Source organism: Pteronotus mesoamericanus, unplaced genomic scaffold (assembly GCF_021234165.1).
Source record: "Pteronotus mesoamericanus isolate MK-2021 breed Mesoamerican mustached bat unplaced genomic scaffold, CSHL_Meso_final contig_116, whole genome shotgun sequence".
Taxonomy (NCBI): Eukaryota; Metazoa; Chordata; class Mammalia; order Chiroptera; family Mormoopidae; genus Pteronotus; species Pteronotus mesoamericanus.
In genome coordinates, this window is record NW_026555027.1 from 10,970,878 (window position 1) to 10,996,072 (window position 25,195).

The following is a 25,195-nucleotide window of genomic DNA, read 5'->3' on the forward strand; positions in this document are numbered from 1 at the left end:
TACCTTGATCCAAACCAAACCCAGTGAGAGCTTTAGTTGGCTGTGTTGGTAGAAGTGTGCTGCATTTTCTTTCAGAAATAGAATGTTCTATTGTTTATTTTTACAATTTGAATCTGTCAGAACGACTTGTGTAACATGAAGCTTGTCCCAAGTTTGGTTTCCTGAGTGGCTGCTGTGGCCCGGCCTTTGCTGTGCATGGGACACAGACCTCTGATCTCGCACAGGGACATGTGAACTGTGGCGGTGCAGTGAGATGCAGGGAGTGGGGGTGCTGGGGTGCCGCCGGGAGCCCCAGGGAGCAGCTGGGCCTCGTGGACGAAGCTGCCAGGCCAGGGCGTGCGCCTCTGTGTGCGCCACGGTTGGCTCTGTCCGCGTGGCCAGTGGCAGCGGCTTGTCCTGTGCTTGTCCTGCTGCTCCCGCCCCACACCTCCTTTTTGGGGAAAGAGTTAGTTTTAGGGTATAACAGAATTAGCTCTTTCCTGAAGAATTCTGTCACTGCAACCTCTGATTCTCACGGCCTGCCCCTTTCTAAAAGCTACATTTGCCGGGGGAGCGGGGGGGGGGCTGTGGTTTGCACTGGTGACAGCAGAGGAAGCGGATGGTGTCAGGGAAAACATGGGCGATGTGATGAGACGAGTGATGTCAGGGCCTGTGGGCGCTTCGGTTCCGGCTGCTCTGGTCAGACACTGGGTGGGAGACTGCTGTCCTGGGTTCGAGGCTCGGGCCCCAGCCCCTGGCCCTCTGAGCTGGGGAGTGGGGACTTCTTCCTTAAGGCACCGGAGACAGAGCCCAGCCCTCCCCCAGAGGTCAGTGACATCACTGTACATACAGTAGCACCCGCAGGTCTCTGCGGGAACAGATGCATGAATCCCTGAGAGTGACTACATCCCTGTGCTCTGTGTTCAGAAATGAGTTCCGTCTCTGAGCAGGTGGTCCTTGTTTCTTTTCATTTGCTGCTTGCCTTGTGGGTGCTTTTGGTTCTTTCAGTCCCGTCCCTTTCAGCAGTAATGGAGGGACTGGCTGGACGTTTGGAGCTGGTTTCCTGTGGCGACAGTCTGGGCAGTGCGTGACTGCCCAGGTTTTGGATGTGTGATTTAAACTTTTTTTTATGACAGATAATCAACTATTGGTTATACTCTCCTTTTTTCTTATTTAAATTAGAACCTGAAGCAAGACTGGGAGACTGAAAGAGATTTGTGCTTAGAAAACCTGCACAAAGAGTTAACTGCAAAGCATCAGTCAGAGTTGGAGAATTTACAAAGCCAGTTTAAGAAAGAATTGGCAGAACAGAAAGCTGAGCTGGAGAAGATTTTCCAAGCCAAGAATCAGGCAGAATGTGAGTTATCTAAATAAGATAAGCAGGTCTGAAAGGGACCAAATTATCTTGTGGTAGTTCTGGAATAAACACCCTGTATGTGCCAGGTCTGTGGTTGAGTATGAACTGACTGTGTGTTCAAATGTCAGGTAACAGTGTATGTGACCCCCTCCCTCCAGGCGACAGAGGTTTAGGGCCACTGTGGGACAGAGTCAGCTATAGGGGTCTCCCCTCATTGACCACAGGCCTCTCAAGTATCCCAATTCTTCCTGAAACTTCTGTTTCAGAGACAGTTTTGCATGTTCCATTATTAAATTGCTATCAAAATAGTAATATTGGGATTGTACACTTTTTATGCTTGTTGCCGGTTACTTGACACCCACCTGTCAGAGCAGCTCTCTGCTGGTTGGCTGGCGTATACCCCTCCCCGCCTCCTGAGACAAGCAGAGGTGCTGAGAATGGGCCTGAAAGGACCCTGGGTGGCGGGGGGCGGAGGGGCCTCTAGGGGAAGGTGGCACTCTCAGCGCCAACTGTCATTACCACCAAGAAGTGCTCATTAATGGTTGCCAAGGAAGAAGACTGTGCTGTTGTAAACTGAGCACGATCTGTGCTCTTCAGTGTCCCTCCAGACCCTGCGGGCTCAACATGATGCCGCTGTGAAGAAGCTCCGGGAAGAACTGCAGTCCGAGCGCTGCCAGCACGCAGAGGACCTGGACCTGAGAGTCAGAGAGAAGGAGAGAGAAAAACAGCTGGAGGTGGGTGACTGTTTAATTACTTAGAAGATTTTATGTTGAGGTCATTTCCCATTCTGTTCTTTGCTAAATTTAAGTATTAATTTAGGGTGACTGTTAGATTTGCTGGAGCTGGTAGATGAAGTGAGGGTACAGAGTCAGCAAGGTTGGGATAAGTTATGTTCAGTCTTAGATACAGAGAATTTACTTCTTTACAAGTGCCGCTGAGATGTTTATAGACTCCAGGTCTTAGGGGTGGAAGGCCACGTGCTCTGACCATAATTTAATAAAAAAAAGTTCTAAGAAAAGCAGAAACATTCCTACTGCTTATGAGTTCAAAGCTCTTCTCCAGTGAAACGCTACATATCAAAATGGGTGCCATATGGCCAGTTCTACTGAGACCTGAAGTGCTTCTGTCACCAAACCCAAGAATCAAGCAATGCTCCAAGTGTCAGTTCAAGAAATGAAAAAGAAAGTAAATCAGGGATGGAGTCAGTCACAGCCTGTGCATGGTTTCCAGATGAGGGGGAGGAGTCGGGCCCAGGAGGAGCCTGTGTCTGGCTGCTGCAACTCTTGCACCTGCTCCCACTGTCCCTCCTCCAGACCGAGGCCATGACGGCCCAGCCGAGCCAGGGCCGGGCTGACAGACATCACCTCCTTGATGAGAAAGAGATGACGGGGGCACCTTCTGTCTTGTGCCCTGGATGAGAAAAGGCTACAGGGGTCTCAGGGCCAATACTGCCTTCTCTCAGGCTGACTGGCCATGCTGACTTCCAGCCCCTGTGTGGGTAGGTGGGTTGGAGCGGCTCTCTGCTGTCGGTTGTCTCGCGCTCTTGCTCTCGGTGGCTGGCATGCTGCGTGAGCTCAGTGTGCTAGCTCTGTGCCCGCCTGAAAGCAGCCATTTCCCAGGAAGGTTGACCAAGAAATTCAGAGAAAATCCAAACATACCTCTCGGGCTGAGGGAGGGCTGTTCACAGATGAGAAGGAAAGGCCCATGAGACAGAACCTGTTGAAGTTAACAACTGGTCCTCTTGGGAGACTGAGCCGTGTGGTCAGTGCCAACAGGCAGCCTGGGAGAGAGCCAGAGTACCCACCTCACGGCCCCGGTCCACCCCCCAGCCCCCACCCTACCACCGTCAGCCCTCCTCTGACTGCATAGAATACAGACAGGTTCTTGCCCTTGATCAGTGAGAGGTGGTTGTCTCTGCAGGGAGCAAGGCCAAGGGCTTGAGTAGGGTGATCTCTGAGAAATAACAGGCGCCGATAGGACTGCGATTGGAAATCAGCGCCTTTAAACATGATGAGCGGTAGTTTTTCTCTGGTGCTCCTCTTGCTAGTGTTCTGTAGGCTGGGTGTTTGGGATTTGAGCTTTTACTGCAGGTGCTTTCCTGTGCCTGTTGGTTGCAGGGCTCAGTCTTGGTTAGTGTCTCACTGTCGCCTTCCTTTTCTAGTTGGAGAACCTTCAAGCATCTTATGAAGAGCTGAAGGCTCAGTCACAAGAGGAAGTCAGGCGCCTGTGGTCCCAGCTTGAGTCCATGAAAACCGACAGACAGGAGCTGAGTGGTGAGGATTCAGAGCCTCAAAAGCTGAAGCTGTGTGTGGGTGTGTGTTTTTAATCCTCACCCGAGGACATGCTTATTGGTTTTAGAGAGAGAGGAAGTGGGAGAGAGAGAGAGAACATTGGTGTGAGAAAGATATATGATTAGTTGCCTCCCATGTAATACACCCCTACTGGGGACCAAACTGGCAACCTAGGTCTGTGCCCTGATCGGGGATCGAAGCTGCATACAGCCTTTTGGTGAATGGGATGATGTTCCAGCCAACTGACCCAACCCAGCTAAGGCTGTATGCTGAAACTGTGTGTGTGCATGCGTGCGTGCATGCGTGTGTGTGTGTGTGTGTGTGTGTGTTGGTGGTGGTGGTGGTGGTGGTGGTGGTGGTGGTGGTGGTGATGATGATGTTCCAGCGGACTGACTCAACCCAGCTAAGGCTGAAACTCTGTGTGTGTGTGTGTGTGTGTGTGTGTGTGTGTGTGTGAGAGAGAGAGAGAGAGAGAGAGAGAGAGAGAGAGAGAAGCAGGAGGAGATGGGGGGGGCGGGAGAGAGAGAAACATTGATTGGTTGCCTCTTGTAGACTTACCCACCAGGGACTGAACCTGCAACCTTTCTGTGTATGGGATGATGCTCCAACAAACTGAGTCACACTGACTAGGGCAAAGCTGTGTGTTTTTAATTGGAACCCCAAATGAGGACATAACAGTTGTAGCGAGTGCAAAAAGTGATTTGTGAACTCTGAAGATAGGTGCATGTGGTTTGAGGTGGAGTTTGCTTGTAGTTGGGGAACCTTGGTTTTATGCTAAGCAGGCTGATTGGCTAACAGCTGCTGAATTGTGAGTGTCTGCTTGTGTTGATATCAGGCATCCGTTGAGTGTGTGTGCTTCTGCCTAGAAGTTGCAGCTGAGTGCTGTAGAAACTCAGTTCTCAGCTGGCACCTGGGTGGCAGATATGCCTTCCATGTGGTGCCAATGAGTTCACGTGGGGCAGACTCCTCTTGCCTCAGTCTCTGGTTTTGGTGGGTGTTGGTGGGTGACTACTGATCCTCCAGGCCCTGCAACTGTGGCCACCTCTGTTGAAGGCAGCTCACTTGGGTCCCTTTCTAGGACTGCATCAGAGCAGCCTCTGTTCCCTGGTGCCACCTTCAGTTAAAGGTCAGGAGACCATGGGGGTGGGAGGAGTGGAGAGACTCAGACCCATGCTTTTCTGCTGCTAATATCCACACAGAGTCTCTTAAACCTAGTGATTGCCCTTACTGGATGAGTGTTACTGGGAACAAAGACCAGAGTCAGGAGAAAGGACTAGAAACAGCACATCTGCTGCGTGGTGGTGAATAAGGCTGCATCTCTGCTGGCCCTCGCCCTGTCAGCCCATCACTCAGTCTTTCCGTTGGGTCTGTGTGTCACTGATGGAAGCCACAGGTGGCGTTCATGGACTTACCTGTACCTGACTTCATGCATGCTTTCACACGCATATTCCAGCTCTAGCATGCTTGCTGGAAGGCATCATCCTTGGATGTAAGGACCCTCACAGGGAACTCTGCTTTGAAACATTATTTGAAGACTAATTATTATTATCAACCAGCTGGCAGTGTTCTCTTGATCAAAGCACTGATGGTGACATGTTCTCTTTGATCTATGTTACTCTTGCCATTAACAAAGTATTACAGACTTGGTGGCTTGAAAACTACACTTGGTAGCTTACAGGTTTGTTGGTCAGAGGTGTCAGATGGTGTGGCTTGGCTTTCTGCCCAGTGTCACCCACAGCTGCAATTCACTTGCTGGGCTGTCCCTCTATCTGGCTTACTTGGGTGTGGATGAATTCAGTCCCTGTGGTTCTAGGACAGGGCTCATGTCGTTGCTGGCTGTCAGCCGACTGCTCTCAGCTCCCAGAGGTCACATGCATTCCTTTGCTGCCTGGTCCCTCCATCTTCAGAGCCCAGCAGCACATGGGGTGCTTCTCACATGTTTAGTCTCTTTGGCTTCTCCCTCTACCCTGAGAATGCTGAGGTGGTTGGTCATCTCCCTGTGGAGGCCCTCCAGTGTCACGTAGCATAAGCCACAGTCACAGGTTCTGGGATTGGGGCCCTTTAGAATTGGTTTCCAGCACCATGTTCCAGGACCTTCAGTATCTCCTGATTTTTCCTAAGTGTTTCTACTTAAGGTGATTGTGTAATGTCATCCTATTAAAGACTTGCGTGAGCAGCTCCTGGCTCGAGCATCTCACATGGAAGAATTAGAACACCTGCAGCGAGACTTTGAGCAGCAGCAGCAACGGGAGAAAACTGAGCACGAGTCTGAACTGGAACAATTGAGACTTTATTTTGAAAAGAAATTGAGGGATGCTGAAAAAAATTACCAGGAAGACCTGACTCTGTTACAGCAGCGGCTGCAGGAGGTGAGGGAAGATTCTCTTCTGGAGTCTGCGGAAATGAGGTAAATACAGCAATTATTATCCTGAATGTGTATTCGAAATATGGGAACCTTGAGCTGAACTGAAATCTGGTGGGGGTTTTTTTTTTTGAGCTTATCCTCAGAAACCAAAATATAATAAGTATATGTGCAGAATGAGAGTCGATTACAGCTGCACTGACCTTCGTGCGCGCCAGAGGTGTTGCCTCCCCGAGGAAAGGGCACGAGGATTTGTTTCTCTGACAATCTAGTTTTAATATTTCAATAGTTGTACCTTCCTTTGTTCTCCCAGTCCTATACAATTAAGCTATTTTTAAAAAAGTTTTCATTCCTTTATCGAGTTTATTGGGATGCAATTGGTTAATAAAACTGTATAGGTTTCAGGTGTACTTATAATACACCACCTGTACATTGATTGTATGTTTGTTCACCAACCCTGAAATCTAGTTTTGCTTTTGATTTCACGTCAATGGAGATGAATAGCCAGGTATTTTAGAAACACATGTTTTTGTTTGGGACTTTGAAACAAGAGGACCTTAGAGCTGGGAGCTGGGTCTGAGTCTCACGACAAGCTGCTGCTGACGTATGGCTAATGGAGGTGGGTGCAGGCGGTCACGATCGGGGTCCACTGTTACCCCAGGGTCTCGGCCGCTGTGACACCAAGCTGTGGACACTGTCCCAGACATAGTTCAGCAATGGGGGTCATATCCTAGGGTTCAGATGTGAAAATGCCATGTGTAAGGTTTTCATGACGTATTTTTTTTCTTAGTTCATCCAGTGCAGTTTTAGAAGAGACGTCTGAGAAAGAAAGAAGAGACCGCTTTGATCAGCTCAGCTTCCAGCTGGAGCAGGATGAGGTGATAGTCCAGTTTTGTTTTTTTGACATATAATTGACATGTAATATTGTATTAGTCCGCGATGGACAGCATAATGGTTCGATACTTGTTCATACTATGAAATGATTACCACAGTACGTCTAGGTAGCCTCACCACACAGTTAAAAAGTTTTCTTTCTTGTGAAGACAACTTTTAGATCTCCTCTCAACACCTTTACCCACAGGTCACCATGCTGTACCTTATATCCCAGGACTGACTTATAACTGGAATTTTGTACCTTTTGTCTCACTTCATCTGTTTCTCCTACCCACTCCCTCTGGCAGCCACCAATCTGTTCTCTATATCCAAGAGCTCAGATGATTTTTTTTTTTCCCAGATGCCACATATAAGTTGAGATCATGTCTTATTTGTCTTTCTCTATCTGACTGACTTAGCATAATAGCCCCCAGGTCCATCCACACGGTCACAAGTGGCAAGATGTGATTTCTTTTTATGGCTGATTAGTATATATATTCACACACATATCACATTTTCTTTATCCATTCATCTATTGATAGCAGCTTAGGTTGCTTCCATATCTTGGCTATGGCAAAAAAACAACAACACAACAAAAAACAAAAACTGTAATGAACATAGGGGTGCATATATTTTTTCAAATTAGTGTTTTTATTTTCTTGGATAAATACCCAGAAATGGAATTTCTGGGTCATAGGCAGTTTCATTTTCAAGTTTTTGAGGAAACTCCATGCTGTTTTTCATAGTGGCTGGACCAGTCTGCATTCCTACCAGGAGGGCACAAGGGCTCTCTATTCTTCACATCCTCACCAGCACTTGTTGGTTGTTGTTTTAGTAATGATGGCCATTCTGACAGGTGTGAGGTGATATCTTCTTGTGATTTTAACTTGCATTTCTCTGATAATTCAAGAAGTTGAACATCTTCTCATATGTCTCTTGGACATTTGTATGTCCTCTTTGGAGAGGCATCTCTTCAGGTCTTCTGCCTCTTCCTATTCACCCGGTCTCAGCCCAAGTGACTTTTTTTGTTTCCCTGGATGAAAAATGTACTCAAGGGAAATATTTTGCCAATGTGGAAGAGGTGAAACAAAAAACGGCAGAAGCACTAAAAGGCATCAAAATCGACAAGTTCACAAATTGTTTTAAGCAGTGGGGAAAAAAGTCTCCATAGGTATATTGCATCAAATGGAGAGTATTTTGAAGGTGACTGAAGCTGAAATACACAATTTTTTATAAATAAATTTTGGGGTTTTTTGGGTCCCCCTTCATACTGCATTTCGGTGTTTGTATGTTTGTTTATGGTCTGTATGTGTGTTTACAACAAATGTGATTGGATTCAAGGAAATAAATTGGGACTGGCTGGCTAGGAGAATCTGCTCTTGTTTCCTTGGTATTGCCAGGCTGTTGTCCCTCCTGTTTCAGGGCCTAGCTTACTGTGTCTCCGTACATTCCCCATACTTCTGACAATTGCAGAATGTGAAGTTGTGTCTTTTGCTCTGAGTTGTATGTTGAGCATCACTTATCAGCTTCTGTGTTCTTCCTTGAGTTACCTCCATTGTATTTGTTTCTTTTATTTTAACCTAACAGTGTCAGTGAGGCTGACACTGTCCAAACAGGGCTTTCTGCAATGATGGGAATGTGCCAGTCGGGACGGAGAGGCACGCCTGGTTGTGAGCACCTGAGTGAGGCTGTGACTAAGGAGCTGAGGTTTCCTTTTATTGATGGTGACCACTTGAAGTGTCAGTAGCTCCCGGGTCTGGTGGCTGCTGTCCTGGGCAGAAGTGCTCACAGGTGGCGGAGCAGCCATAGTGCAGTGCAGACATGCTCTGCAGTGTGTGAGCACTGGCTTTAGTCTGTGTGTCTGCCGTTCTTGGTTATTTAGGTTGTGTCTCAGTCGGCTCTAATGGCTGTAACAAGAGACATTTATCATGTCATAGTCCTGGAGGCTGGAGGTCTGAGATCAAGGTGTGGGCAGGGCTGGTTTATTAATGAGGTTGAATTTTTTACTTCTTTACTGACTATTCTTTCTTTTTTATGATCTGCCTCTGCTGTTGTGCCCTTTGCCCCTTTTCTCTGGTTTGGATGTCCTCATCCTGCTTGCCCCTGGACGTGATCACTTTCACACAGCTGGTAGGCCCAGGGTTTGGAGTTGCAAGTTCTTCATACCATCCTCAGCTCTTTGTCTCCATTCTCAGCATAACTATTTTAGTTTTCATCCATCTGTAACTTAGCTCTTGTCTGGAGGGAGTTGTAGGCTTTAAGTTCTTTTTCTTTTTCCCAAATTGCGAATCACATTTAGGCCTGAATAGTTGAATTTGTCCTTCCAATTTGGAACGTGGCCCTTTATGTGCTTAGTTGGCACAGGGGCAGGAATCATGAAGTTTAGGTTGATGTGGCTCCTCTGTGATTTTTCTTTTTTTTTTAAATCCTCATCTGAGAACATGCTTATTGATTTTAGAGAGGAGGGAAAGAAACAGCAATAGGTTCTCTCCTGTAACACACTCTGACCAGGGACTAAATTTGCAACCTAGGTATGTACCCGTGACCTTTTGGTTTCTAGGATGATGCTCCAGCCAACTGAGCGACATCAGTCAGGGCTGTATGATTTTTGAGGAAAATGGGCTTACTCATTGCATGATGAGGGGAACAGGACGTGTGAAAGCATTGAGGCTGCCTGCTTGTCTGCCTGCCTGCTTTCTTTTCCTCCATAAGTACACTTGGCCAGGCCCCATTATCAGACCTGCTCACAGCAGCTACCAGGAACCCTGCCCCTGGGATCTCTCAGACAGGCCAAGTATTGGCTCTGGGTGGGAAAGTGCAGGGCAGGGAAAGAGGAGAGGGGAGTGAGGAAGCTCAGGAGTAAAGTGACGCAGAAGCCCGGGAGCCCACAGCAGAGCAGTGCTGTTCAACCGAGGCCTTGGCCCATGAGGCCTGTGAAGGACGGAAGGGAGTGAGTGGAGGAAGCCTGACCCTGGGGGCGGGGAGAGTAAGGGCAAGGGGTCCAGTGGGCAGGGTCTGCGTGGTGTCCCTGTGGCTGGTGCTCCATGTTGGCCCTGGGAGCACAGCGCAGCAAAGCATGAGGACTCACTGACTGGGCCCCCTCTCCTTGGTGCCATAGCCTGCTGCTTCCCTCTATACGTGACAGGCAGCACAAGACGACGATGTGAGCGTGCATCACTCACAGGGCACACCTGGGAGGTAGTGACTAGGCCACGAGGCCGAGGCTCACCGAAACATTTCCTCTTTGTGACTTCCCCCAAGGAGGACCTGTGTTTGCACACACAGTTAGAAGAAAGCCCCCAGCACCAAGTGGCAGCCCAGCAGGAAGCGGACCTTGTGGGTACCCAGGTGTTGGCACAGCATGTGGGGCTCCCGGAAGAGCCCGGCCCAGGTGGGTGTACTTCAGCAGCCCAGGTGTGATTTGTGGGAAGGTCGGGAGCCTCCGCCGTGATTGACTCTGCCTGAGTCACCTGGGCATGCTGTCCCTTTACTGTGCAGTGCTGATGCTGGAGGTTGGCTCGGGTTGCCCCCCCACAGCGGTCCTGGCATTGAGGGGTGGAGCAGGGCCCTGCAGTGTCAGGAGAGGGCCTGACCGTGCAAGAGGGGTAATAGAAGGCTGGGGTGGCCAGGTGATGGCCAGGTGGTGGCAGATGAAGGAGCTGTGGTTATCCAGGGTGGTCCAGATGGGAACAGGTACTGGCCTTGCTGTGGAGGATAGTGGACATAAGGCCAGACACAGTCCAGAAGGGGATGGGACAGCCCTGGGTGTGGGCAACATTGTATTCCATGTGGAAATGAGGAGGCAAGGCAGGTGATCCCACACAGGGCACGGCAGGCGTCAGGTTCCATGCTGGGTGCTCTGGCACAAGTGTTTGTCTTGGCCCAGGCTTCCTCAGGGCTAGAGGGGGCACAACCCTGAGAGCTGAGGTCACACTGCACTTACTGTTTGTGCCTCACAGTTCTTCCTGCATAAGAGGTGTCCCATGGTCATTGTGCTGCACTTTACAGTCCTTGGGCATGATGGACACAGATGATTCTGGTTACCTGCTTCCCAAATTGAAGGAGCAGAGCAGGCAGCTGGGCCAGGGTTTGTGTGGGGACAGCACTGGTGTGGTTCTGCGCATTGACTGCTGGGCTGCCAGTCATGTCCCCTCCCGACACTGTGCACACATGGTCAGGTTTTCAAAATCTGAATGTCGTCAGAGGCATCTGAGTGCATGTGTCTTGACCCTGTTTCATGGGTGTTGTGTGGGCTGTGCCTGTCTTACCTGTGTCCTCCTTCACAGGGCTCGCTTGCGTGCATCTTCAGGGTGCACAGGACCCAGCCGTGGAGTTAGAGACTGAAGTGGCAACGACAGTCTTGGGTTTGGAAACTGAGCACAAGGTTAAACTCTCACTGTTTCAGAGGGAGCTCCAGGAAGAAATCAATCTTTTAAAAATAGAAAACCAAAATTTACACAAGAAGCTGCAGCAGGAAATCCGCCTGAAAGAGGACTTGGAGAAAGTGAGTTGTGAGTCCTTGTGGCAAGGCCACTTCCATTGTGACCTTGTGGGAGCGGGTGGCCTGGGCTGAGAGGGTGGGTAGGATGTGCATGGCGAGGAGTGGGTTTGGTCAGTGTCTCCCTAAGTGGAGTGAGCCTGCTTCCCAGCTGGGGACAGAGCTTTGCTTCCTGTTGCTCCTTCCACCTGCCTCCAGGGACTGGGGGAGCAACTGGGTGTCTTCAGAGGACACAGGAAGATGTTTGAGCCACCTGCAGGCCTTGTCCCAAACATCCATGCTCTTCCTCTTGTGGGCCAGGCAGCCGTGCAGTGCTCGTGGGACTCTGAGTAATGAGCTTGCTGCTGCACCACTGTGCACACTTGACAAACACATAAATGCAGACCCACTGAATTGATGGGCCTCGTTATGCAGCAGCACAGTTTTATTACTATGTGGGAATAATAGAAATAAGGTGACAGGAGTTTTTTTTTTTTTAATACAAGTATTTGTTTGTTTTTAGAGGGTAAAGGGAGGGAGAAAGAGGGAGCGTAACATCAATTGGTTGCCTTTTCCACACACCCCTACTGGGGACTCAACCAACCCACAGTGCAGGCATGTACCCTGACTGGGAATCGAACCAGCAACTTTTGGCCATGCAGGATGACACCCAGCCAAATGCACTATACTGCTCAGGGCTGGAACTTTTAAGGCTTTTCCACATGTGTTTTGACTTGACCATATTTCCTCCATTCAGTCATTCTGGCCTTCTGTTTTCAGCTCAGGTTCTTCTCTGTGAAGGCCTTTTTGGATGTCCATTCCCCAACAAAACAGTTTCACAGGAAGCTATTAGTACCTGCAAGTTTGATGGCATGCAGTTCTCTATATTAGGGCATTGATGAGGATGTGGAGCAAAATAAAGGCAAGAATAGAGCTTCGTGGAAGCCGAGCCGGCTACCATGTGGACCGTGGTATCAGACATGACCTTCTCAGGGACCCTACACTGAAGGACAGACTTTCCTCAAAGTCTTTTGATGTTTCCATATGTGCATATATGTAAATGTGTATGTATTTATTTTATGGACTATTCACTTGTATCATTTATTGAGAGAGGTGGTGTGGAATTACCTGTTTCTCCCTTTAATTCTGTCCAGTTTCGCTTTAAGTGATTTGAAGCTCTGTTATTACACACACATACAGTGGCTTCCTGAAAAATGTACCCATTTGTCATTAATGAAATATCCATTTTTCTCTTTTGGTCAAAACCTACTTTCACTTTTAATGATATTGTCATTCCAATCTCCCTTTGCATTTCATTTGCATGGTGTACCTTGTTTTGTCCATTTTACTTTTAATCTATTAAAAGAAACTACCCAAACTTAGCGTCCAACCCCACAGGTTAAGGGCTGAGTCCCACAAGACTACCCTTCCTCCAGAGGCTAGTCTCAGGTGTTGGGTCTCCAAGTACACACATTTCTGTCTGACTTGGCTACAAAGTCAGAATGTTCCCATCGCCCCTGCCCCACTTTAGGTTTAATAATTGCTGAAGCACCTCCCAGAACTCAGGGTAACAGTTACTTACTGTCACCAGTTTATGACAAAGGATTCAAACAAGAACAATCAGAAGAAGATGGTGCACAGGGCAAGATGGGGGTGGCACACAACTTTTGTGCTCCCGGGCCCCTCGGCCCAGCACCTATGTGCTCAGCAGCCCAGAGCCTCTCCTGACCTCTTTGTATAAGAGCTGTTATGGAGGTTCTCATACACAGGCATGATTGATTAAATTGCTGGCCTTGGGTAATAGAAATCAATTTCCAGCCGTTTTCTCTCCCTGGAGATCAGAGTAAGGCTAGAAGGTCCAGCCCTCTAATCACACCATGGTCTTTCTGGAGACCAGCCCTCATCCCGAAGCTGTGTAGGGCTCCCAGCCACCATTCTTCTCTTTGGCATAAAAGATCCTCTTAGCACTGCACAGATGCCAAGGGTTTTAGCAGCTGTGTCCGTGGTAGGGGATAAAGACCACATATTTATTCTGTACTATATTATACATATGGACAGCATAGAGTTGGGTATTTTTTAAAATCCATTCTGATGAACCCTACCTTTTTTTATTTTATTTTTTTTTTAAGATTTGATTTATTTTTTGGGAAGAAGGGAGGGAGAAAGGGAGAAAAACATCTATGTGCCATAGATATGTCGATAGGTTGCCCCTCACATTCCCCCAGCTGGCGACCCCACCCACAAACCAGGCATGTGTCCTGACTGGGAATCAAACCATCGACCTTTTGGTTCACAGGCCAGCACTCAGTCACTGAGTCATAGCAGCCAGGGCCAAATCCTACCTTTTAATTGGAGTGCGTAGTTTGTTACTTTTTCATGTTGTTACGATACGGTTGGACTGAGGTCTGCCATTTTACTATGAGTTTCTACAGGGTGCATCTGATTTTCTTTTGTCTGTTTTCTCCCTTCGCCTTTTGCATTTTTTGAATACTTTTTATAATTGATTTTAATGTGTCTGTTGATGTCTGAGTTGTCTCTTTGCATTATGTTTTTAATGCTTGGTCTAGGCAGGGGTTTCCAACCTTTTGGTGTCTCTGAGCCATACTGGAAAAGGAGTTGTATTGGGCCACACAATAAATACATTGTGACATGTAATCATACAAAAATCTCATAATGTTTTAAGTTAATTTACGACTTTGTTTTGGGCCACATTCACAGCGATCCTGGGCCGCGTGTGGCTAACAGGCTGTAGGTTGGATACTTCTGGTAGGGGTTAGAATAGACATTTGTAACCTCTCAGATGTCTCCGAGTTAACATTAGACTGTTTGACATACAGTATAAGAGCTTGTAATGTGTAGGTGCGTTTACTGTCTCCTCTGTGTCTTACATGCTATAATTTTCATATGTATTGAATCTACCTGTGTTTCTACCTGTGTTGTAAATTCTGCATTATGTTTTGCTTTGAACAGTCATAAGTACTTGAAAGAAATTAAGGATAAATAGTCTTACATTTACCATTTACAATGCTCTTCATTTCTCCCTGAAGATCTGAGGTAAAGCTAGTAGGATCCTTTCAGCCTGGAGAATTGCCGTTAGCATTTCTTGTTGTGCAGATCTTCACGTGTTTTTTCTTAGCTGAAAAGTCTTAATTTCATCTTCATTCTTGGAGATGATGCATATGGAAATCTGGGGTGACTGGTTTTTGTTCAGGACTTGAGGATGTTGTTCCTTGTGATCTTTGTCTGATGAGAAGTCAATCATTGTTCAAATCAGTATTTCCCTGAATGTCACATGTCATTTTCTTTTGACTCCTTCAAAGAGTTTTCTATTTGTTTCATTCCCATTTTAGTATGAATACCTCGGCTTGATTTTCTTTGACATTTTTTCTTTCATGACAATCTGAAAATTAATACATAAAATTAGCTGGGAATATTTGTGAAAAGGAATCAGGGATCTTAAAAAAAAGTTACCTTAAAAAAAGCCTTATTACCCAGTCAGGGCACATGCCTGGGTTGCAGGCCAGTCCCCGCTTGGGGACTGAACCGATCAGTGTTTCCATTGCACATCAACATTTCTCTCCCTTTCTCCCTTTGTGCCCCTTTCTCTAAAAAATAAATAAATAAAATAATTAAACGCTTATAGTAGATTGACCTCATATTTTCTTATTTAATGATGATATTGAAATGATGGTGTTTTAATTTTAATAACAGGCAATTCTGTACATTTCTGTCTTTTCCCAAGTTTGGGAAATTGTCATCAAGTATTTTCTTAAGTTCATTATTTCTGCCCCATTCTTTTCTTTCCTTTTAGAACTCTATTAACATGGATGCTATTTTTTTTTTGTTCCTGAGGGTTCTGTTCTTGTTATTTTTTCTAATCTTTTCCCCTTCTTGTTGGTTAAATTCTACTCATTTTCAAGTTAGTGACTTTCTTTTCTCATCTCTAATCTGCTTTTAAGTACATCTGTTGAATTTAAAATTTTAGATAGTGTATTTTTCAATTCTAGACTTTGCATTTTGTTGTTTTAATAGTTTGTTTTCTTTCCTATTCACTGTGAGCATATTTTCCTTTATGTTCATAAATACAGTGATGATAACTACTTTAAAACCTTTGCTGATTTCACCATTTGTGTTATCTCGTTGTTCTCCATTGATTGTATTTTCTCCTTAGCGTGGGTCATATTTTCTTTTTATTTTTTATACTAACTATTTTTGGACTGGATATCGGACATTGTGGAGACTCTGGATTCTGTTACGTCCCTCTGAAGAGGAATGATTTAAGTTTCAGTAGTCAGTTAACCTGGCTAGAGTCAGACTCCACACTCCCATCCTCTCTGTGCTGGGCTGAAGTGTACTGTTTAGTTCTTTTAGTCTTTGCAGGCCTGCCTTTGGAGTCTGCCCACACATGTGTGGATCAAGCATGAACCTGAGCTTAGGGTTTGGTTTATTCCAGATTTTGCAATTCCTCTTCTTTAGCTCTGTCCTAATGCAGTTTCCTCTCTCACCAGTCCCTCTGTTCAAACGAGTAGGATTATGGGATTCCCATGAGCACAGCGCAGACAGTAAATCACCTAGTGCCATTTCTTTTGGATACTCTCTAGGCCTTCAGGTAGTTTTTTGTATTTTATCCAGAGTTTAGAGTTGCCTCTGGGAAGGTTGGTCTGATTAGAACCTCTCAGCCATCACCAGAAACAGGGCTCTAAACTTTATTTTTAATAACCTTTAAATAAGGAGCTGAGATCAGTCTTACATACCTGTTTTGGTTTTGTTTAGTTTCTTTTTGGTTATATTCAGTAGTTTGTTGACCCACTTTCCCTTTTTTGAAAACCAGGATATTTGCCTACCTTTACCTTTTTGATCTATCTTCTGTTTCACAAGATACCTTTAACAATAGTAGTTTTAGCTCACCAGCCTCTTGCTCAGGTTTCTATATATCCTGGAATATGAATTGTGCAAGTCCAAAGACTTGAACTCATGACACTCTCTCCCTCTCCCTCAGACTTCTTGTCTCCTTGCTGGAAGTGGTTCCATGCTGTTGGGGCTCACTGGCCTTTTCCTAGACAGAAGACTCACGACGTGTCAGATTTTCCCCTACTGCTGGTCTTGGTGCAACAGAGAAGGCCTCCGTCCCGTCTGTGTGTTCAGTTCAGTTACTCCAGGCATAAAGAGCAGTCGGTTCCATGTGCTAGGATGTGGACACCTTTTACTTAAGCAAATAGTTTTAAGTTTGTTGGTTTTCGGTTCCTTCTATCCCCATCAACACAAGAAGCAGTCTTACTGCTCTGCCCAGCGAAATGCCTACATGTTATGGAATTTTGTCTTCAGAGGTGGATTTGGATTTTAGCTGCTAATAACCTTTTCCTTTAATTTCTTCCCTGTTAAATAAAATTGTTATCTACAGGTAAAACATAATTTAGTTGAAGATCACCAGGAAGAACTGAGGAAAGCTAAGGAGCAGATTCAACTAATGAAACAAGAACTTAAAGAAAGAGAAGCAGAGTGGAAAGGTACAAGTGAAGCCCTAAAGAGAGAAGCTGAAGAGAAGTTAACCCTGATGCTCCTTGACCTGAGGGAACAGGCTGAATTGGAGAAACAGTCAATAATAAACAAGTTTGAGCTCCGAGAAATTGAAATGAGGCAACTGCAGGATCAGCAGGCGGCCCAGATCCTGGACCTGGAGGGCTCCTTAAAGGAGCAGCAGGGCCGCCTGCAGCAGTTGGAACTTGACCTCACTGGGGACGAGTCTCTGCAGTGTGGCCAGGAGCCAAGCAGTGGTCTGGCTCCTGTGGACCAGAACCAGGAACTTGCTACACTTCATTTAAAGGAGGACCGTGCCCTTCAGCTGATGCTAGCCCAAAACAGGTGGGTGACATTTTTTAAGCAATTTGTTAGTATGGAGCTCTCTGCCAGGTTCCTACATGAGATCTGACCCAGGACACCTGGCAGAGGGTGGTAGGCAGATCTCTGAGAAGACATGCTATGGGCTCTCAGTGACGTCGTGTATCTTGGACACTCGGTCTTTACCCTAAAATGAGAACAGGACACAAGCTCTGAAACAAGATGTGCTGGCAGAAGCAACATCCAAATCCTTCTGGTGGAGTTTAATGTGTGTACTGTGTACACATCTTTCACGTCATCTTTGCTGTTTGTTTGCATGTTTTAAAATTTCAGTAGCATAACTCTAGACCTCATTTACTATAAGGACCTGCAGTTTATCCACATGAGCTTTCTGTGTTTTATAAACAGATGTTTTTTAAAAAATAAATATTTTTACTAAAATATATACAACTTGAGGTTTTAAATAGATTTAGAATGTGATTTGGTTCTTTGCCTCTGTTGGTCCTGATTCTTTCTGCACATCTGGCCTCTCATGGCTGGGGTTTCTGTGACTTTTGGGGTTAAAGGACATGCTGTTGGTTCTGCTTCTTGTGTGTCAGCTGCTCGCTAGCCTCACAATTGAGGTGCAAGAGCTTCTGCTCTGGACTTGAGTTTTATCCCAGTGCACTGCATGGGCATGACTCCTGAGTGCTCTCTCCCTGTGTGGTAAAGGTTAAATGGGCGTGCTCCATGGAAACACCTTTACAGAATCTGGTAGATAGGAGTGTAAAACCAGTCACAGTTTCTGTTGTTTCTGTGAACCCACCAAGCCACATCACTTATGTAACCTGCACTGGTAGAGGTTCCGGGCTCTTCCCAGTTTCTGTGGGGTTCTGGGCACTTGAATGAGAACGTGTCTTCTTGCCTCCTGTGGCTATTTTAATTCACATCCCTTAATTCACAACTGAAGAGTGTTTCTGAGGTCTTTGGAATGCTTTTTGTGCCCCTGTGGGCTTCTGTGAGCAGTTCCGCTGCCCCTTTCCTGTGGAGATTCTTCTCTCATGGGTAACAGTCATACCTTCTTCGCTGTAGTGCCTGTTGGGAGTATGCATGTGACTTCTTGCTGTGGGTCCTGTGTCCTCCACTTCAGGCTGTTCCAGGGACACCTGGGCTCTGGCCTCTGAATCCTCTGGCTTCACGTGGCCCCTTCACTTGGCTCGTGGTCGTGGTGGTGCTCTCAGGCCATTTGTGGCAGAGGGAGAAGGAGTAAGAGCAGTCAGACCCATGAATAACAACCTTGTTGATAGGAGTGTTTCCTACAGGAAATGTGAAGAGGTTGCTGCTTGTACAACTGCATGTTTTGCTGTCTGTTCACTTTGCATGTCACCTCAGATTTTTAGAACAACGTAAGGAAATCACAGAGAAATTCACTGCAGAACAAGATGCCCTCCTTCGGGAAGCCCAGGAGAAGCACGCCAATGAGCTCCAGCTCCTTCAGGAGAGACACCAGCAGCACATTCTGTCCCTAACAACAGAGCTTGAGGCCAAGCACCAGGCCAACATTGAGGAACTGAAGGCTGTGTTCCAGAGGGAGCAGTGTGCTCTTGCAGAAGCTCGTGTAGCTGAATTGCAGGCAAAACATGCTGCTGCAATCCATGCTCTGGAGACGAGGCATTTGTCACACCTGGATTCTGTGGAGTCCAGTTACCTGTCTGAAATTCAGACCCTCCGTGATGAGCACAAGCAGGCCCTGGAGCTGTTGCAAGCGGGCCTTAAGGAACAATTGCAGAAAAAGGACTCTTCCCATCAAGCGATTTTGACTCAGGAGTTAGAGAAACTTCAGCAGAAACACAGCGAAGAACTTGAATCTGCAAAGAGGAGCTGGAGAACTGAGCAAAGCACTGAACACAGTGAGGGTTTGAAGGCCCTGGCAGCCGAGCTTCGTGAGGCTCACCAGGTGAGGACCAGGCCTTTTCCCTGTCTCAGGACAAGTGTCCTCCATGATTCAGTGCACTCTTGTCTGTCCCTGAGTGTGTGTCTGCAGTGTTGTCAGTGTCTGTGCAAGCCCCTGCCAGCTCGTGTCTGCGTGTCTCACGCTGCCCCATCAGTGGTAACTTTGGTTTTCTTACAAGGTAGGTCTAGAGCAGTGAGGTTTTTAAAAAGTTTTTACTTATTGATTTGAAAGAGAAAGAGAGGAACACAGAGTTGTTCTTCCACTTACTTATGCATTCATTGGTTGATACTTCCATGTGCCCTGGCTGGGGATCCCACCTGCAACCTTGGCATATTGGGATGACACTCTAACCAGCTGAGGTACCCACGCAGGGCTAGAACAGTGTTGTAAGGGTTTCTTTGATCACATGATCATAGACTTCTTGGGAAGGCTTGGGCTCTCTGACCCTCGGGAAATGAGCATTTGATCTGTCCGGGTCAGAGTGCTCCTCTTCAGCTGCGCTGGCCCTCGCTGTGAGCCTGGAGTTTAAGGACCTCAGTAGCTTGGTTTTCCTGTTGCGCATATGTAGCCTCGGTTCTCCTTTGTGGGTGCTTCATGAAATGAAACTCTCTGTCATGTGTCAAGAGCAGTGAGTTTAAGTTTAGTATGAAAGGGAATTTCTGGAGAAGGCCCAGGTACCCTGGACTGGTGCCCACCTTTGTCACCTGCACACCTGCGGCACCTGTATCTCATGAATAGGACACTTGTATTTGGCCTAAAACTGTAATCACTGCGGGTTTTTATCTCTTCACAGTGGATGGGGCTGTTTTGTCCAGTTTGTGGGCCAAGTGGGCACGTCAGGTGCCTGGGGCAGACTGTGTCAGTGCTGCCCCATGCAGGGTGGGATGTGCGCCTTCGGTCCTAGAGTGTGTGAGGGTGCTGAGATGGGGCTTTTGGGGTGCAGTGCCCTGTGGACTTTCTTGGCAGGAGGAGTTGGCTGTAGCCCTGCGTAATCAGAGGCGCCTGCTGGAGGAGGAGAAGACCGTGGCCCTGGACAAGGTGCGTGCTGAGGTCCTGCTCCTGGAGCAGCAGCACCAAGCAGCCCTGCAGGAGCTTGGCGACATGCATGCAGCTGAGATGCAGAGGCAGCGGGCAGAGCAGCAGGTACTGCAAGAGAGGGCCATATAGTAAGCTGTTCTGAGTGTGCAGAGTGGCCCCTTCTTGGGCAGCAGAGGCTTCAGGGATCACTAGGGAGTGGACTCTGTCCCCCATGGGGTGCCAGACCTCTTGGGGCTTCTCATCAGACCATCCTGTTGCTTGTAGACATACAGAGAATTGGTGAAGCCTGTGGGCCTGGGTGCTGGGTGGGCCTTGGACCTGCAAAGAGGACCTGGGGCTTGTGTGAGGAGCCGGGCCACCGGTCCCCCCAACAATCTCTTCTGGGCACAGTGGTCCCTGCGCTGTGTGGCCCATGATGTACCTTAAAACCTCAGGGCCTGTTGTCTGGACTGAGGGCATGATTCCCCATAAACTCCTGCCACACATGCCCTCTGACCCTGTCTCCTGTCCTTTCCCTATTTTCATGGCCACATGCTGCCTTGCTGTTTCTGTGATATACCGGATGTCCTGTGCTCTGGACATGTCCTTGTCTCTTGCATGGAAACTTGTGCTCTCTCTTTTAATCAAGTCACCCTCTAAATGAGCCTTTCCCTGACTGATCGATGTGGCCCCTCACCCCTCTCTGGACCCCAAAACACTGTCTCCCAGCAGAGTGTGTGGTGTGGTGGCTGTGCTTGTCCTGGCTGTTCTCTCCTCTGTTCGTTGTTGTGACCCTGCGTCCAGAGCAGTGCCCAGGGGAGGCTTCCCTGGGAGCTTACCAAGAGGGCTTTGATGCAGGGGCCAGGCTGCTCTTCCAGCAAACCTGCTGCTGTGCAGTTGTTGCTGGGGTGCCAGTGGCCCGGCCACACCTTGTGAGGCTCTTGGGGGTCAGGGTAGGGATTGAGGATGCCAGGACTTGCCAGGTGCACTTGGAGGGTGATGTCCTTGAAGGGCAGAGCCCTGACCCTATCTGGCAGGCAGCAGCAAAGCATCTGTTCTGAAGGCCATTTGGTGGCTTGATGGAAGAGGGGTGGAGGCGACTTACTGATGTAGGTGAGAGTTGACCATGACTCTTGGGAAGCATAGGGATGGGAGAGCTAGAGGCCATGCTTGGGGGTTGGGGAGTCAGGGGTTTCCTGATGGCTCACAGGGTCTGTGGGAGCAAGGTTGACAGTGGCCCCTGGGGGGGGACATGGGGAAGCTGTGGCATCAGGGGGTGACAGGGTTGTAGCTGGGTCTAGACTTGGAGTAGGCAGCAGTGGCTGAGGTGGAGGTGCCCTCACTACAAGAAAGTGGAAGATGGTGCAGGGTGGGTAGCCTCGGTTGCATCAGAACTTGTGTCCACACAGAACACGTTTCCTATGGCAGGTGCTCTAAGGAATTGGACCAGACTGGTTCTTTTTCAGATCTTTGAATTTTGAACTTTGTATTTACTTGTAAATAAATAAATACACACATACACACGCATGCACACGAAGTATGTCAGGTTTTGACGCAGTCATTCTCATGATGACATCTAACAAAGCAAGTGGAAAGGAACTCTTGAACATGTGAGGCTGCCATGGAGGGGTTTGGAGTCTGGGGTCTGGCCAGGTCCTCGTGAACTGCTGTGAGGCTCATGTCCTCAGTTCCGTTTGCATATGTGCAGGATATTTGACCAGCAGGATACCTCCGGTGTGCACCCTGTCCCCAGCACAGTGTGCATGCACACAAAGGCCGACCCAGGTGCTCTGCATATCGTCCCCACAGGCTTTCGAAACTCCTGGAGTCCATCTGGGAATACTGGCTGGATACCACAGGGCTCTTCCCAGGATTTAGATTTGAGATACTTGTGTCCCCCAAAACCTTTGGTCTTCTTGGCATGAGAGAATAAGAATCTGTGTACATAGTACTTCACAAATACTTGGTGTTTTATGTGATGCGTATGTACAGATTTATCAAGGCTGTAAATTTTCACACTGGCCAGGTGGCACAGTTGATTGGAGTGTCACCCACATACCACAATTTTGCGGGTTCTGTTCCTGGTCAGGGCACATACCTAGGTTGTGGGTTCAGTCCCTGGTCAGGGCACGCACAGAAGGCAACCAATGGATGTTTCTCTCTCACATCCATGTTTCTCTCCATTTTTCTCTTTCTCCCCTCTCTCTAAAATCAGTATGCATATCCTCAGGTAAGGAAAAAAAAGAGGGGGGCGGTGCTGGCGTCTGGCTTCTAACCATACAACCAGGCCTTGGCATTCGCTTGCGTTTTCTGGGTTAAGAGCATTCTGAGTTGTGAGTACGTGTTGACTGATTTCTTTCTTTCTTTTTTTTAATGGGAAAATAGACGTTTTATTTATTTGTATTCAAGCTTATAAACCAATCAGCCACACTGGTATTATCATGATACAACGAAATACAAACCGTCTTTTAAAAGTACTTGATTAATAAATTGGGGGTTGTAGTAAAACAGCAAAAAAGGGCAGCAGAAATCAGTGAATTATATTGTAGCTTAACCATTCACCTAAACTGAGGTTTTTTAACAAGCCTCCCAATCCCAGAAAACACAAATAATCTTTTATCACACATCTTTGTACTTTTATTTTATATTCTTGAGGTTCAGATTCTACACACTAGAGTGATTCTAACTAGTATTATATTTAATTATCTGTAGCCAGAGACGTCTTATATGTCTACAGCAGCAAGGCTACAGAAACCTCTGATTAGACTCATTATACCTCACCCCTACCCCCTCCAAAGTGGCATAATAGACATAATGAGAAGCAGCATCTCAAGACAGAAATACATAGAAAAATCCTAGGAGGAAAAAAAAAATCCTAGGAGAGATACAGCCACTGCCTAAATTGAGATTGAGTAATATACCTGTTGTCACACTGGATGTTCATGGCTGTATGTTTGTGGAGTCAGGCCGCATGCTCATGGAGTAATCTGGGAATCAGTCCATGGTTTGCTAGATACTGTAATACACAGGGGTTTGCAATATTGCATCATAGGTTTTCCCAGCAGTTTCCAAGGGGGCCTCTAAATCACTAATGGGAGTTTGCTGGAACTGGATTTGGGGCTGCGGGGATTCCACTCCATAACCATACAACTGATTGTTCCAGGCCTGGTTGTTACAAGCCTGGTTATTCCAGCCTTGGGGGCATCAGGTCTGACTGTTGCAGGAATGGTAGTTCCAAGCTGGGCTGTTCCAGGAATGGTTGCTGCGAGATAGGTTACTGCAGATCTGGTTGCTCCACACTGAAAGGTTTCTAGAAGCATTCACCAGACATCCCTGGTGATGATAGGATGAGAGGCCCAGGTACTAATGTGGTTGCTGAGCTCATCTGAGTTACACGGTTGCTATTCTTTGGCCAGTTTTACTTCTGCCACCTCTTACATTTCATTCTCTGGTTCTGGAACCAGGTCTTAATCTGTTTGTAGCTAAGGTTCAGGATGTTGGAAAGTTCTTGCATCTGCTGGAGGCTGAGGTATTTCTGTCTCTGAAATCTCTCATTGAGTACACAGAGCTGGGTCTATGAGAAAACGCTTCTGATCTTATGTTTTTTGACCTGACCTTTTTCCTCCTTCACTATATTGTCCTCTGCAGAAGTGGGCAGCATTAAGTTGGAACTGGTGGAAGAGTCAGAGCTGTTCTGAATAAGCAGGTCCATGGAGGAAGGAAGAGGAGAGACATTCTCTGTGTGGAGTGTCTCAGCAGATGACATTTGCAAGGATGCACAGTTTTTTTCAGGCTCATAAATCTCAGGCACTGGTGAAGGTTCCCTAGAATTGGATGCTTCAGGGTAGGGCAGGCTTTGGGGAGTAGCAGAATCCACACTCATGTTGGTGAGTTGAAGGAGAGAAAACACACCTCAAGAGGTAAATGGTAAGATAGAAGAGCTTCAAGGAACACGAAGATCTCCAGGTGTAAAAGTGTCAAAAAGACAGGATGAAGTGAGTCACCTTTGCAGTAACTGGAGCCAGCCAGCCCAGTCTAGGAAAAAGCTGGACTGATTTCTTAAACTGTCTTCACTTGAACGTTCCCAGAATGAGAATTAGAAGAGATTATAAAAATTAAGGGGAGCCTAAAAATGAGATTTGTCCCTATTTGAGAAGTATGGGAGTAGGCATTTTTCTTGACATTTGCCCCTTGGACTCTAAGTTGCCCGGAATCAGACCACTTGGCAAGTGTCCCATGTTTGAAGGGCGGGGAGGACACAGGAGGGACCACACACACACACACAGAAAGCCATGCCCTCAAGGCAGATTAGAGAAGTACACGGGGAGGCCCCAGCTAAGAGCCAGAGCTCATGGGCCACTGATGGGTGGCATTGCCCGTCTTCTCTTCACAGTGTTCTCTTACCCAGATCACATTCAAAGAGGATGAATGCCCAGCCCTCCGCCCCCCACCCCTTCACCCCCACATCCCCTCAGCCTGCTCAGTCTTCCTGGTGTCCCCTCAGTGTCCCCTCTGCACTCTCAGTCTCCCCTTAGTGTCTCCAACCCCTTCAGTGTCCTCTCAGTGTCCCCTTAGCTCACTCAGTCTTCCTAGTGATCCTTAAGCATCCCATCTGTACTCTCAGTGCCCCCTTAGCCCGTTCAGGTCCCCTCAGAGTCCCTTCAGACCTCCCGGTGTCCCCTAGCACCTTGAGTTGCCATCCTGAGGGGCCATCACAGCGGGTCGGGGGGCCTCCGGGAAGCTGCTTCACTAAAGGGAGAAAGAGTGGAGGCTGTGAGATGGACAGGCCGTCAACCTGTCAGCACTTTCGTTGCGCAGTTGCACTGGTGAAAGGCACATGACAGTGGGGTGCTGGCAGCTTCCGTGAGCTCCTGTGTAAGGCGGGCACTCTTCCCCACCTGCCCGAGGGGCTGGAACCCACCTGTGTGGCCGGCCCTGCAGCCCCATTGCACGACCATGGTTTGCAGGTCCAGATCCAGGGACTGTGTCTGGGTGGGTTAGCACTTCGAATGTGGACAGCTGTCCCCCTCTCCTGAGGCACTGCTCTGAGACCTGCAGACATGCCGAA

At 47.6% G+C, this 25,195-nt stretch overlaps 1 protein-coding gene and 1 pseudogene across 13 annotated transcripts in view; one reads left to right on the forward strand and one right to left on the reverse strand.

The window, feature by feature from the left end:
• The window catches only part of PCNT (pericentrin), a 111,656-nt gene that overhangs the window by 20,465 nt on the left and 65,996 nt on the right, over positions 1 to 25,195 (forward strand). For 4 of the 13 annotated variants that reach the window (XM_054579336.1, XM_054579400.1, XM_054579354.1 and 1 more), the window contains exons 7-16: positions 1,162 to 1,336; positions 1,934 to 2,070; positions 3,498 to 3,648; positions 5,791 to 6,034; positions 6,780 to 6,867; positions 10,124 to 10,253; positions 11,149 to 11,366; positions 16,741 to 17,201; positions 18,549 to 19,113; positions 20,077 to 20,253. In XM_054579336.1, the coding sequence (XP_054435311.1) occupies positions 1,162 to 1,336; positions 1,934 to 2,070; positions 3,498 to 3,648; positions 5,791 to 6,034; positions 6,780 to 6,867; positions 10,124 to 10,253; positions 11,149 to 11,366; positions 16,741 to 17,201; positions 18,549 to 19,113; positions 20,077 to 20,253 (2,346 nt within the window). The remainder of the gene's footprint in view (positions 1 to 1,161; positions 1,337 to 1,933; positions 2,071 to 3,497; positions 3,649 to 5,790; positions 6,035 to 6,779; positions 6,868 to 10,123; positions 10,254 to 11,148; positions 11,367 to 16,740; positions 17,202 to 18,548; positions 19,114 to 20,076; positions 20,254 to 25,195) is intronic. The other 9 variants (XM_054579393.1, XM_054579399.1, XM_054579401.1 and 6 more) reach the window with 7 other exon arrangements.
• Positions 23,068 to 24,010, reverse strand: LOC129073623 (homeobox protein NANOG-like; annotated as a pseudogene).